At 38.1% G+C, this 14,956-nt stretch overlaps 1 protein-coding gene across 1 annotated transcript; it reads right to left on the minus strand.

Annotated features, from left to right (window-relative positions):
* Positions 1-1,642: 1,642 nt before the first annotated feature.
* Positions 1,643-3,263, minus strand: KBTBD3 (kelch repeat and BTB domain containing 3). The gene has a single exon (XM_062514622.1). The coding sequence runs from the start codon at positions 3,257-3,259 to the stop codon at positions 1,643-1,645; it is 1,617 nt and encodes a 538-aa protein (XP_062370606.1). The 5' UTR covers positions 3,260-3,263.
* Between the last annotated feature and the right edge of the window lie 11,693 nt (positions 3,264-14,956).

Consider the following 14,956-nt stretch of genomic DNA (forward strand, 5'->3'; position numbering starts at 1 on the left):
GTTATCCAAATTTGTAAAGGTATCTGATAACAAATTACAGAGTCGCTCACAGAATCAGAACCTTCCATTGTTTACTGTTTAAAACAAAAACATGTTCTAGGTAATATTAAGCTTCAAGCATTAATATTCAGCTTGGGTTTTACAAAAAGTACATACAGTAGTGATGTGATAATGAACTTACCACAGTTGTCTCAAGACATGAAAGATGTGTCTGATACCTCACTAAATTTTATTAATGATTTAAACTGCTTGAGAAGATGTGATTATATGTTTAGAGCCATTGTTCTGTCTGGCAGAAGACAACCTTACTACTTTCATAACACTTATATGGAGCATAAAGGCTCTCAGTGTCTTATCTGGATACCCGGTAAGAAAGGAAATTCTCAGACTGTGGAAAATTACAAATTAATTTATGAACCTTAGTTGATTTCAATGTCCTCCTGTCAGAAAGAGGACTGACTTTTTAAGCACGAGATCAAATTTACTTCACAACATATGGCTAGACTAATATTAGCACTAAAAGTCCATTACAATTTTAACATTATCATAGCTGACTACTTAAAGTTTATCAAGCAATATATTGTGTAGTGTTTACTGTATATTTTAACATCTAAAATTACCATGAAGTTCAAGATAAAATGTTTTAATTAATTTAAACCACAAGAGATGATTTCTCACCTCAGAAATACTATTTACTATTGACTTTTAATATGGGGGGTGTAGTTTTGGAATTTTGTATTTGATGTATGACAAGATACAAACTTTTCCCACAGTTAACCGAAGCAACAGCTACAATTCTTTTTACAGCTTGCTGCTATAAGCAGCCTAGTGACTGCTTAGTAGGTAGCACTGAAGACTTCAGAGATGGAAGACTTCTGTTAGAAAACATGCTGAAGTGTTTTTTCTTTAGTTAGCAACACGACTGAAGCAAAGCTATCCCATGAATCATCCATCGTGTAGAAATATTACCTACCCTGCAGTATGTTATCGGAGTTTCCTTTGCCAAAGTTAATGGGACGGAAACAGAAAAATAAAGCTACTACTAAGGCACAAGGATGGAGAAAAACTGGTAAAACTGAAGAGCTGAAGTAAGATGACAGGAATTACCAGTCTCTTCAAGTTAGATACCTGGTTTTAATACTGTGAAGGTCACTTTGGCTCTTGTACTTGCTAAGGTCATTGTGATAAGATAAAGCTGACAATGAATTCCTCTTACAGGTTTATGAACATAGAAAATCTAAATAACACTGATGAAAATGTCTTTTAAACTTCAGTTACATAGGGAAAACAGTATCACAGTCAGTTTTCTCATTTAGCAATTTGTCTATTGGGACAACTGTGAATATTACCGAAATAATGGCACATATTAAACAACTAATTCCTCATTAATATTATTTTTGGAAAATTAGTATCATTTTGAAAAATATTCTGATAATTACAGAGAAGAGTTGTATATAAAATTAAGTAATACTGTCTGTATAATGATTACCATATTAATGGACTCTTCCAAAAGCAATCCTACAGCATTTAATTTCAACTGAAAATTTCAACAAACAAGTACATATTTCTTCATCTGTAAACTAATACTTAAAAATTGTTCTACAACTTGTGCATTTAAATAGACTCTTTTGACTTGGGAGTTTCAGAATTCTCCAGAGCAAATCGTCAGCACAGGTGACCAGGGGTCCCTATATTTATTAAACTGAATGACCTGACAGTAAAACTCAGTTAAGGCTCTTGGCATTGGTGAAACTTCTTCCCACTCAGACCTACTACTGTGGTAGACTTGAACTTCATCTGTGATTTCTTCTGGAGCATAATCACCACCCAGTATATAAATTTTGTCTTCAGTCCCAACTGCCCCTGCATTAAAGCCAGCGCATTCAAAAGATCCTTCTCCTTTCCAAACACAGGTTTCTGGGCAAAAACTGTAGACCTTGTAGGTGGAAAGATCGCATATGTACAATGTACAGTTCACTGGAACAGCTTTGATTAGAGTTGCATGGAAAAACTGCCCAAATTCTGCTACAAGCTCAGACCACTGATCAGTCATAGCATTATACTTAAAGAAACAGTCAAGAGATGGATTAAAGGCATCAGTAATCTCTACTTCTGAGCCAAGGACATAAATTATATTCTGGCATGCACTTGCTTCTGGATAGTAGATACCTCTTGGTAACTGGCTTACAGATTTCCAGTCTTTGGAAAGAGGATTATAGGATTCTACATCCAAAAGACTCCGTGTTTCCTGAGCTCCTCTGGTCTTTCCACCTATTACAAAGAGCTGATTTAAGGTTACAACAGATGTGTGCATTGTCCTTGGTTTCTTCATAGCTGACACTATGGAGAATTCATTGCTGACTGGACAGTAGCACCAGGTTTGGTCAGTGGCATCATGAAATGGTTCAGCAATATGAAGCCGGACAGTTCTATAACAATTCCCTTTGCACCCTCCAGTTATAAATATTTTTTCTCCATAGCTAGACAAACTTGACCCTGGCAGATCAATCATGTGCGTATGTGGTAGTTCTTTCCATTTATCTGTTTTGATGTTGTAGCAGAATGTATGTCTGTTTTCTCCATCTTCATCAGTTTTATGAACAAATATGTATTTTTCTGTTGTAGAAGGACGTGCATCTGGAAACAATCCACTGAAATTCTGCACACTTTTAACTGCATCATTGATTATTACTGAGCAATTAGCACTCTTAAGTAAGTGTTCTTCAGAATGCAGAAAATCCTGCAAAGTCTTTTCAGGTAACTGGTGTAATCTCACTTTTTTAATCAAATTAGGTAGGTATTTCTGCCGTGTTTCTAAGTTGTGTTTGGTCCATTGGAGGACAGCTTTCAACACTGATTCTTCCTCAGGGACATTTAGTTCATCAGCCTCGAGACATTTTTGTAGTATCTCAAAATTCATCTCCAAGAAATCACTCGATCTGAGCAGCAATGAAAAGTGGTGCTGTACAAAATCTAGCGCATGGTCAAACAAGCGGACAGACCCATAACTTTCTGAGAGAGAAAGCAACTGTAAGCAATTCACAAGATCAATACTTTTTATTAGGAAGTCACTGCAAGCTTTGGAAAGGAGTGAAACTTGAAGGAATGACGACAGTTGGAAGAGCATTTCCACATTATCATTGGTTATCTCTGTTTTTCCCGTGTAAGCGTAATCTAGAAACGCTTTCACTGCCTTAGGTGATAGGTTACTAATAGTAACATTGCCATCATCCCGTTCTTTCATATTAACTTCAAACATGGCTCTGTGAATAGAATAGAGAAGATATACACACACATTAAAGATTTAGCAAACAGATGGGAACACTGATGTGAAAGGAGAGACTCAGGCACGTAATAATGTGGGCTGGTCTAAAATATGGAAGTTCTTATGCAAACAATGAATTTACTTGGTGTGTTTGAAGAAACAAATGATCAGTGATAAGAACATATTCAAAGTGATGGCTTAACAAAATCCTAGCAGCACCTGTGTTTTGTATGGATTTTCACAAACAGATGAAGTCTGCAGCACTCAACGTGACAGAAAACGCCAAAGTGTTCAGGACAGTATCAGTTTCGACTTTGGGAAAGAAAGGCTGATTTTAAAAAATACATAGTAAAAAAGGCCCCATGAGTTAGGTCATGCAATGTGGATGACTATATAAAATTATGTGAGGGGGGAAAAGAAAAAAAAAAGCCTTCCAAATTGCAGGCTGAACAAATGGCCAGAGAGATGATGGTTTAGTCCTCAGAAAAGCAGGTGAGCAGTAAATGAGAAAAAAACACAAGGAAACGTAATTCTTGCTGTAGAGTTGACAGAGATGTATGAGTACAGGCTAATGTCAGAGAAAAAAATGAGGTTTTGACATATGATTGCCCAACACAATGAAACTGTGCAGAAAGTAGATTGTGACCGAATACAAAGATGATGGTTGAAACTGTTGAATGAACTGCTGATGAGGAGATTTGTAGAAATTTTATTACAATTTTAACTGATTTATTCCAAGTACGTAATAACATTTAACTCTTTCACACAATCTAACATGACAAGATAAAATAATTAAAGTTTTACAAGCAGGTAAGTGCTGGCAAGAGAAGAGTGCTGCAAAATCCCTTGCCCTACCCTCTCAGAGCCTAGGCATCAAGCTAGGACAGCAGTGGCTTCTGAATAAGATAATAGTGGAGGAAGAGTTGAATAAATCATCAAATGCGAAGTAGAGAATCTGGATATTATTATATCATAGTCAATTCATACTTAGAAAAGTGTTCTTTTACATCACAGTTCATTAAACACTTAGTATCTCTCTTGTATGGGATGTTTTTTTTTAAATCATATCCTTTACTGAAGCCAAAGAGGGAAAAAATATACACTGTGTATAGCACATACTCTTTGGAACATGAACATCCTGTAAAGCAGGAACTTGCCTGATTTCCTGTACAAGAACGTAATATAAAACACCTGTGTCTCAAAGACCTCTTTGCATACTAAGTGGTGATCCTTATAATCCTTTCTGCATTAACCCATGAGCTACGTAGTCTTTTATTAGGGAGTATAATAGCAACTGAACAATACCAGAAGAAGAAGAGCAATGTAGGGAAAGGCGCTGACTGAAAGCTAACAAGTAAGGTTCAAAATGTTGCTGATTCTTCTATTTACACAATGAAGCCAAAACTAAGAGAAGTCCAAAGGCCAAGGAAGACAAAAGCTGTTCCACTTTAAAATGTATGTAATGAACTTAGGTACTTTTTATTCCTTGAAGGTAAAAAATGGGTCTTGCATTCCAGGATAACTTACGAATCTGATGGCTGCTATTATCTACCATATCGACCATTAGGAGCAGGGAGAAATCTCTCCTGGCAGATTTTAATCTGAAGAGTCTGCAGGTAATGAAAAGGACACGTGGGTTTCCATGTGCTTAACTTCACTTCTAAAAATTACCATTGGAACCTATTTCATCCTAGTACTTCTTTCTACCAGATCATCTCGGTGCTGTCAAGCAGTTAAAGACAAATGAAAGGAGTCCTGTGGGTCAGAGAAAAAAACAAATCTGCTCCGAACGTGGATAAAGTGCTCATTTCATCCACATTTCTTCTTTTCTTCAGTAATTCTTGGAACACATCTAGCTATCTTCTGTCATATATGGCATACTTACTTAGACCATGGGATGTTCCAGGACATTTGAAAGTAACACTCACCTATGTACAGGCAACTGAATTGAAGCTACTAACTCATTCCCAGGAGTCAATTTTTTCATTGTCAGAGTCTTAGCTTTGTTTTTAGTAAACTGTATTCAGAAACATTTTCAGTGTGGAACTGCAAGTTTGAACCTTTCTAATAAAAAGGCAAGCAAGGTTTTTTTATAAATTAATATTCTGTATGTGAATGAAGGCTGTCCCTTAAGAATACATAGCTTTAAGCACAAGAAGGAAGATCCATTTCATGCTGGAAGGCTGAAATCTGTACTTTAGGAAAAGTATGCCCACCTGTTCAAATACCTCTGAAGACAATCTCTACTATACTGAGCACTCTTCTCAGACAAATAAAAACCAGTTCCATTCCAAAGTTATGTACAATTTATCCATAACTGCTCAGTACAAGATGTATTTGCAATCAATCTGTTACATCTCACAATATAAATGTGTCAGAGTACATAGACTACCATGTAAAAATTCAAACAATATCCTTGCAGGCCTTCAAGTATTGATATGGGCAACAGGTAACTCTTAAATATACATAACTTGTGTCAGTTCTACCTAACAGCAGAACCACACATTTATGATCTAAAACTTGTATTTCAAAGTTTTGACTGCTGTTGGAATCTGATTCATAGAGTCCTCATGGCTTTTTGAAAATACAAAGAGCTGTATCTGGAATACCCTTAAAATGATGTTTGAATACTTTGCTCAAAACTCTGCAGATATATATATGTAAATTGTGACAATTCTTTTAACTTTTTTTTTAAAATTCTATTCCTTCTCTCTCTCCCAGAGAACTTAGTATCTATTTCCTGCAAACTCATGCCAAAATTAGGTTTACCTGAAAAAATCACTGCATGCTGCCAGTACACAACGATGACAGGGAATTATTTCATCTTTCACAAGAATTTTAAAATCAAAAAATGTATTTTGTTCTCTGAACTTTTGAAGTACTTTTAGAATTTGTTGTCCATGACCTTCAGCCACTAAGGAATTGATTTTATTTTCAGGAACAGAAATTCCATTGCAAATAGGTCTGCTAATGTAATCCCGTTGATTGGCCATGTTTTCTTCAATCTATTCCTGAAATGAAAAAATAAGTAATTGATTCTACATATTATTAAAAAAACTCAAAATCAATACACCATAAAACAAACAAAGAAGTTACCAGCATTTACCAGAATTTAGTTTGTAAATAATATGCACAGTTAGAAATTTGTTACAAGTGACTTTTACACTGAATTTGATAATACTACTACTTTGTAAAATATATTCACACTGCAAATTTTTAAAGTAAATTATCTGCCATATATCAGAGAACGGTTCTACAGATAATACCCACCTGTAGCTATTTTTTCAGTAACGTCCACAGGAAACACACCAAGAAGTGTGTTTAATTGTCATTTAAGACAAAGACTAGTCCTAGGCTTACCCTCAAAAAAACCCCAAATTCTCTACAATTTCATGCAAAATTAAGATGGAAAAAGAAAACTTCATTACATATTTTACATTGCAAAAGGCTGATCACTCTACACCTTGTAGTGGAAGGGAGACACAAGCTATTGGACTGCATCCTAAGTGGATCCCCATGAGGCACTCTGGACTGCAATAATGGAATACAAACAACACCAACAGCCTGGCTGAATAACAGGATTGCTGGGGCTTACCCACTAGGGTCATTTAGAGACACTTTGGTGACAGTACACCTTGGAGTATTTAGTCAATTGAAACTGATTTAGTCATGGACCTCTAGTCTTGTTAGGAAGCTTTATGTTTGCCCACTCTGTGTTTCACTTAGAGTGGTGTAAATTACCTGGCTTTAGAACCCATTTAAATTTAAGACCATCTCCCTTTGAGAAGCCAAGTTTTTTTTTCTGGTGAAAATCCCTACACTGAAGTGTGGTTTTTACTATAGTAAATTTGTTTTAAATGTTTTTTACAACGAAAATATTTTATTCCACTTTGTCAACACAAACTTTAAACATGAGTATATTTCATTTACACCTATTTGAAGAGCTATTTATATACTGCAGGTGTATAAACTGCCCTTACTCCAAATCTGAGTCAAGACTGCCTATTTTAAAACTTAAAGAAACATTCCAATTTTTTTATTCCAGGATTTTGCTTCCACAATTCCAATTAAAATCAGCAACAGGTAATGGCCCACCTGAATTGACAGGGGACAAAAAATCCAAACAAAACCCGGAAACAAGAAAATACTGGGTTTGTTTTTTCATTTTGTGAAAAGGCTCATCTGATGACATGATACATTCAGAGCAAACTAAACCACCAGGCAGTCTTCTTCATGTGAGGTACTTTCACAGCAGACTGATCTATACTTTATCTAGTCAGGTAGCTCCAACCACAAATAGAAGAGAAGAGATCCAGTGATCGTGCTGCCAGCACTGGCACCCTTGGAGCAGGCATCTTCTCCTTCCCATGGCCAGACAATCTCAACGTATTCACTCTTTCCATTCTAAGCCTGAGGAACTAGGAAAATACAGAAGAACAAGACCACCGTTTATTCTGATAATGTATGGCCTCATAAACCCCACTTCTATAAATCATAAAACCTTTTTGTATGTCAGAATTCTCTAGAATACCCTTTTCTTATGAGTTTAAAAGCCTGCTCCTCAAAAGGCTGAATCTTCAAAAGCAGAGTTGCTTCAATAACTTTAGTCTGCCACATTGAAATAAACTTTTTTTTGAAAAGTATGTGAATTTCAAGGTTTATTTGGCATCACACAACTAACATTTCTTCTAAAAGAAATGTAAAACTTTCTGCAAAATTCTGGAACTGACAATAGATACTAGACATTCTTCTCCACTTATATGTAATTTCTATAGTAACCTCCAACCTACAACGTGCCTTCTGTAGATAAAATTACCAGTTTCAGTAATATTCACATTTATATTATGAACATGGAAACATCAAGTCCAACTATGCTATTTTAGGCAGTAAGAGATCCCAACTCTAATGACCCATTTACTGGAGCTTGGTTCTTAGTAATCCTCACAAAGATAGGCTTTGTAATTGGAATTCTGTGGGAGTTGATGGAGCAAATAAAAGAGGTGTTCCCTAGCATTCCTGAGCTTCAGACCTCCTCACTTTATTTCATACAAGCAATCAGTGTTTCAGAAAGTTTTCTTTTACCACACTATTACCAAAAAAAATTGTATTCCAGTACATTGGTGTAGAGACTGTACACCTCTTAATTACACAATCCATTTATTAATGCCTAGATATATTTGTTCTTCTGTTAAAACTGTTAATTTTATTTTCCTTTATATATTTATTCACTCTTACAATTATCAAGAGTGTTGGTACCCTCTCTCAACTTTTATTAGAATGAATAATTGTCAGAATTTCCAAGGTCCTTATAAGGCTGAGTTTCTGGTTTTCCTTATTTTTTCTTGCAGTTTTATCTTTACTCCAGTTCGATCCTAAACTTCTTTCACTGACTCAAGATTTGTTGTACAACATTATGGTTCAGACCTCATCACTGTCTCACTAGTCCAATTTGCAAGTCATCTACTGCATCCTAATCCTAATCTCTAATGGCAGCCTCTCATTATTTTCTTAAAAGCAAAATTCGGCAGCGTATCTTTACTGGTTTTGCCCACAATTAAGGAATGTAGTAATGAATACTGTACAATGACTTAGCCTAATTCACCCTTCTCTCCATTAAAAAAACAACATATTAAAAAAATTCAATTTCCAGCCATCTTGTAGCCAATTCCTGACTCATTTTATAATTTTGGTATTAATGTACCACTTCAATGAATCTGTTGATAATTTTAGAACCCTCCAAACTCTCTTAACCACTCAGCTGAAACTTGGTATGTTAAACAAGGCATTTCTAATTATTTCATGCATTCTTTCACAAAGCAATATTAATTAATCAGTATGGTTTTTTATACATATTTGATCAACTCTGACAAAAGGGTAAGAAACATAGGGGGTGCAGACACTCGTTGAGGAGGTCTGCAGCTCAGGAATGCTAGGGAACACCTCTCCTTTTATTTGCTCCATCAACTCCCACAGAATTCCAATTACAAAGCCTATCTTTGTGAGGATTACTAAGAACCAAGCTCCAGTAAATGGGTCATTAGAGTTGGGATCTCTTACTTTTGCTTTTTAAGACATATCTGTGTGCTGTTCAGCAACTGGCCTTGCAGCCTCTCCTGGAACATGACACGAGTACTGCTGTACGTGATCCAATCTCTCACCACCTGACAAAACCTCCCTGCTCTAGTACTGGACCTTTACAATCTTACACTGACAAATGCCCCCTCAGCTATTAGCCTGCTTTTCTGAAAAAAAACCCCAAGAAATAACAAAGTGACAATTGTTTGACAAAGACAGCTGAAAACTATTCCAAAACTAAACTCCCCTAAAGTTAAAAGTTAAACATTTGCCCTGGCTTACTCTTACCTTAAGACACCTCAAACACAAAGCCAGTTGGCTGCTACAGTGAAAACTGATACAACTTCACAGTTATTAAGGTCAACCCCATATTACACATGTGGGGAACATATATGTATCTCTCAAAACTATCTGTACAGGTCTCCAGCTGAGGGGCCAGGCGTTCTGCATGCCTGACAGTCAAATGGCAAGCAGTGGCCAGTCTATGTAGTTCCATACAGCAGCCAGCAGTTGAACAGAAGGCTGGGGATAGTAAGCTACTTTTGATCATTAGGGTGGATGAAATAAGGGACCACCTGGGAGCTCTGAGGGTAGGAGCATTCTTACCATCTGTCACAAAATCCAGTAATACGGGCCCAGACCTCGTTAGTTGTGCTGCTTATGAGACCCCTCTGTCGTAGAAGCAGAGTGGTTTGGGTTGGAAGGGCTGTAAGGGATCACCTAGCTACAACCCTTTGCCAGTTTTAACACTGTCCTCTTCCCAAGGGACAGAGCAGTCTACAACACAATGAGCTCATTAACCACACTGACAACTGATACGACCATAGTCAAAATATGAGATATACACACATTCCTCTTAGTATCTAAGCATTGGTTAGAAGCTACAAGAAAGTGTTTAACTGACCTTAATTCCATGCAAACAGCTATCAAAACCTCACTGAATTTCTAGTGGAACATTTCACTTCACCAATACTAATGCTCCCTTTCAAAAGATACATGGAGGATGTAACATGATTGTCTTTTAATTAGCAATCCTTCTTAAGTGTTCCTATAATTCTGTTCCTAGAAGATACTGAAATGTGTAATTTATTTTCTTATACTTTTCCTTTGGAAAGTCCAAATGATCTTTAGACTATGATTTTAATAACCTGGACATATGTTGAATCCTAAGTATTATACTAGGCAACTATAAACACAGCATACTATTAAACTCACACAGGAGACCAGAAACATCCAGCACAGACATTTTCAGAACATATAGGCATATACTAAAACCATTAACCACTGCTGTATACCTCCTAGAAATGATTTTCACATCCATTCCACCAGATCTGAAAGAGCAAAGCAAACAGAACTGTGAAGTGACCTTTGAGCAGAGATGAACTTTTGTTTGTGCAGAATCTGCTGTAGTTCCTGCCAAAGCACTGATTGGAACATACTTACATAATGTACGTATATTAATAAACACTGAAAACATTTTGCTAAACCAACAGTCTAAATAGCCTTAGCTAATACAACTGATAAATAAAATGGTTACAGAAATTTAAATATGCTAATGAGGTTGAGAATGGTGAAAGATGTGCAATTATTCCTTAGCGAATAAGCAAGGAAAATATATCAAACTAGGGAGAGGATGTGTAATAATAGTGAAACATGAACACCCAGATGAAGGTCCAGAAAGACAGCAGCATAGACACCAAACTGTTTTATCCCATTATAATAGTGAGATAAAAATATACACACAAATATGTGTGACTTTGAAATAGCCCAGGGAATTCTGTTTTATGGAAGTACTGAGCACAAGTAAGTATTACAAACAGCTCAGCTCATGCTGTGCCTACCTGACAATAAACAGGACCAAACCCTTGGCACGGGACTGAGGCTCGAGCCTGTTCCCAGCACGAGGGAGTGGCAATTCAGAAATTACAAATAACACTGCAGGTAGATGTTTTCCCCTCTTCCAACACAGTTGGCAAAACCAGTCTAAACTCAACCCTGATTTGGTACACTATTATTTACAAACAACTGTAAAACCATCTTTCTGCTTTTATCTGAAAGCACAATACAGCACAGCACAATACAGAAAGCACAATACAGTGCTACAGCACTCACCAATTAAAAATAATTAAATCTTTATACTTCATAGCAGGTATCTTATGAGAAATAAATTGCTCTTCAATGGAACTTTACATTTATTACATAGACTTCTCCCAGCTTGGATGGTGTATTCTTACTAGGGAGTAGGATTTAAAAAAAAGGGAAATCTAAGAGCTGGTATTTTACAGAGCGCTTTGTGTACCTAGGATGAAAGAATTAAGCACAGTGGAGATAAAGAAATTGTATAGATTTCCCTAGAGAACTTTCAGGGTTTTTTTCATACAAAATTTAACTGAACATTAACATACATTTTGAAAACGTCAAGATCAGCATTCTAATATCTAGTATTAAAAGTATTATATTATTGAGTCTACTTTATATCCATCAAGATGATTTTCTATTTTCATTCCTTGTCCGTTCAGGAGAGAAATTAATGACTTGTTAATAAGTTTTAAAGACACCATTCTACACTATGCATCTAATTTAACATTCACTAAGATGAGTGTGAGGAACAGGTATCTGTAGGATTTGGTGACACTTCTAATTGCTGATGACAAAGACAAGAGTGGTTTAAAGTCTAATTAAACTATAAATACTGAGTACAAGTTCTGTGCTTTTATATTCCATTAATGTGTTGATTGTCACTGATTGCCTAAGATTGGAAACACTAAGAGAATTCCAAGTTCCTGCCTAGAAATTTCAATCCAACTGAGTTGCACAGATTTTTCATAAATAACTGAACTTCAAAGAAAAATAATATTCAGGCAACCATTTTGAGACAAGCAAAAAATGCACAGAACATTTTAAGACATTTAATCCACAAAAATGACATTTATCAATAATAAATGTTGAGATAGTATTCTCAGATTAAAAGGTGACACAGAGACTTTAAAGCTTTGTGTTCTTTAGAAGTGATAAAAAAAAATCAACATGGAAAAAAAACCAGCATGATACCAGCAGGAAGTAAAGAAGTCGCACTAATTCCTGGAAGCATTCCAAAAGTGGAAGATTCTCACTCTGCAAGCAGTGATCATTAAATGAATGTTCCTTGATAAACACATGAACCCATTAAGATAAAGCAGTAAACACTTAAAAGAAGTAAAACTGGCTGGATTTTATCCTAAAATTACATTTCTTCAATTCATTAAGTTACTATGCAAATTATTTTCTTAGCCAAAAAAAGATCAAGAACTGTAATTTTAATTTTCAGAAGAAAAACTGAATTAAAATGGCATACTGTACTTCCAATTCTGGTGAAAATAACTGCAAATTATGCAAAAGAAAATTACAACTTTTAATGGCTTCTGTAGTCTGTCACTTTTCCATGTGATTAAAATGTGGGTTTTTTTTCAAAACATGCATGCAATATTGAGCATCTTTAGAGAATAATTTAGCATATCTTATTATAATAGCATGTTTTGCTTAAAATAACAATGTGGGTTTATATTGAATACATCCATAATTACATCATATATTATACAATGCATCTTGAGCTTCAGTTTGCATTTACACACAAAGTTCATACAAAAAAAAAATAAATTAATCCACTACTGAAAAAAGGGCTAAGTTTTTAAATCTCTTAAGTAGAGAGCATGGACAAGCCAAACCTACCAATCAAACCAGAGAGAACTAGGTAAAATCCACAATCCATTAGTATTATCACCTATCACTAACTAAATATGCAAAAGGCCACAATTTCTTATTCAAAGTACACAGAATACAAAGTTTGAAATGTAAGCCTCAGCTAGAGTTTGATATTGGTGAAGAGCATTTTCCTGGTGATTTTTTCTTGACTGTGTTAAATCCTCCTCTGCTGTCAGTTAACTTTGTCTATGGGTTTGGATAATACATAAGATTATACCATCCCTTGCTTTGCTAAATCATGAAAAAAATAGGAATTATATTTTGAAATAAGTCAAATACCTATCTGATTCTTTGATTAAACTTTTTTTTTATGCAATGTTACTTCTGTGCTTAAAATATTTTGTGAAGACCAGTCTATACTCGGCTATAACTGAGATTTATTCGGGACAGAAAGACCTTCTGGCCTGTGTAGAAACAGCAGTTTTCCATATTATCAGTGAGCTGGCTAAACAACAACAACAACAAAAAGGAGAATTGCAATAAACACCTGCAATAATACAATTTTCAGTATTTTTGCATCATTTGTACATGGTCAATACAGGATGGGTGAAGCGTTAAGTATTTCTAAAGGCAAGCAACAGAAAAACGGGTCGTACATCTTCAAATAATTTTTCAGCTACGGCTCATGTCAGGAACCAACGGGTAAGCAAATTTATTACCTTCTAGGGATTTACAGATGGTCTATAATTGAGAGCACATGGGAATCCAATTCTGACAACCAATGGAGTTGTAAACAGAACAATGAGCACGGGATGCAAGAGGCTTTTGTTCGGACAGATCCTTAGGAGCCAGAGCGCTGCTAGGGTGATGCAGCGCGTTGCATCTGCTCTCGGGACAACCAGCTTCTCTTTATGTGTCAATAAAAACCAAACAGAGCCCAGCCCGCTGCGACAGCTCTGCCAGGGGCCCGGGCGGCTCTCCAGCAGGATGGATGCGCTGACAGCAACACCTCAGCGGGATGTGCCGATGGCAGAGATGGGCCGCGCATCACCTGTCCTCAGCGGGGCGCGCTGCTACCAAGAACCGTCTCCCTCCCCCCCTCGAAGGCATAACCACCTCCCTGTGCGGCACAGAGCTGCGGGAGGCAGAATTTAGCGGGCAAGTACGTTCTCTGTGCCACTGCCGGGGTTTTCCGCAGCCCCAGCCTCACCAGCCCCATCCCCACAGCAGCGGCCGCCGCCGCCATCGCCCCCGCCCCGCCCGCCGGGGGAGGGCAGCGCCGTGAGCGCCCCTATTGCGCATGCTCAAGCCGCCCGCGCCTGCGCCCCGCGGCGGCCTCGTTCATTCTAAGGGAGGACTAATTCTGACAGGACGGGCGGGACAGGGCAAAGAGATCCCCTTCCCTCACAGCGCGACTCGGCCGCGGCATGCGGCGCTCTTCGCCACTATCGCCTCTCCGCAAGCGGCGAAGCGCCAGTCCCCCCTTAGCGCTCCCTCCGAGCAGCGCGCACCCACCTGCAGCCAACACCCGCAGCTCACTGACCGGTCTGGCCCACCCTCCGCAGCAGCCACGCCAGCAGATTGGCTCCTTCCGGCGTCATTCTCCTGCTCCTTGCACTTGGAATGGCTCCCCACACCGTCACTCCAGGTGAGAGCCCGCCCACCCCCTGAGAGGGTTCCTCTCTGACGACAGCGCGGGTGCAGCTCGGCCGGAGGCAGCGCCTTCTCTGATAGGTCGCTCCCTGGCGCATCCCGCTGTCACTCACAGGCCGCTTTGGCATCTGATTGGTTACTGCTCTGGGGGGCGTGCCCTTCCGTGCTTCCCGCACGGCGATAGGCTCCCGCCGGGCGCGAAGGGGCGGGTCATGGCGGCGCGGGGCGGGCCCGCGGCAGGGGGCAGGGAGCGCGGCCGGGCCGGTGCTGTGGGTCCGGGCC

Source organism: Cinclus cinclus, chromosome 2 (assembly GCF_963662255.1).
Source record: "Cinclus cinclus chromosome 2, bCinCin1.1, whole genome shotgun sequence".
In the NCBI taxonomy this organism is placed as follows: Eukaryota; Metazoa; Chordata; class Aves; order Passeriformes; family Cinclidae; genus Cinclus; species Cinclus cinclus.

Excerpts from the sequence above, each read along its gene's own strand:
- KBTBD3 (XM_062514622.1), bottom strand. The coding sequence starts at position 3,259 with ATGTTTGAAGTTAATATGAAAGAACGGGATGATGGCAATGTTACTATT.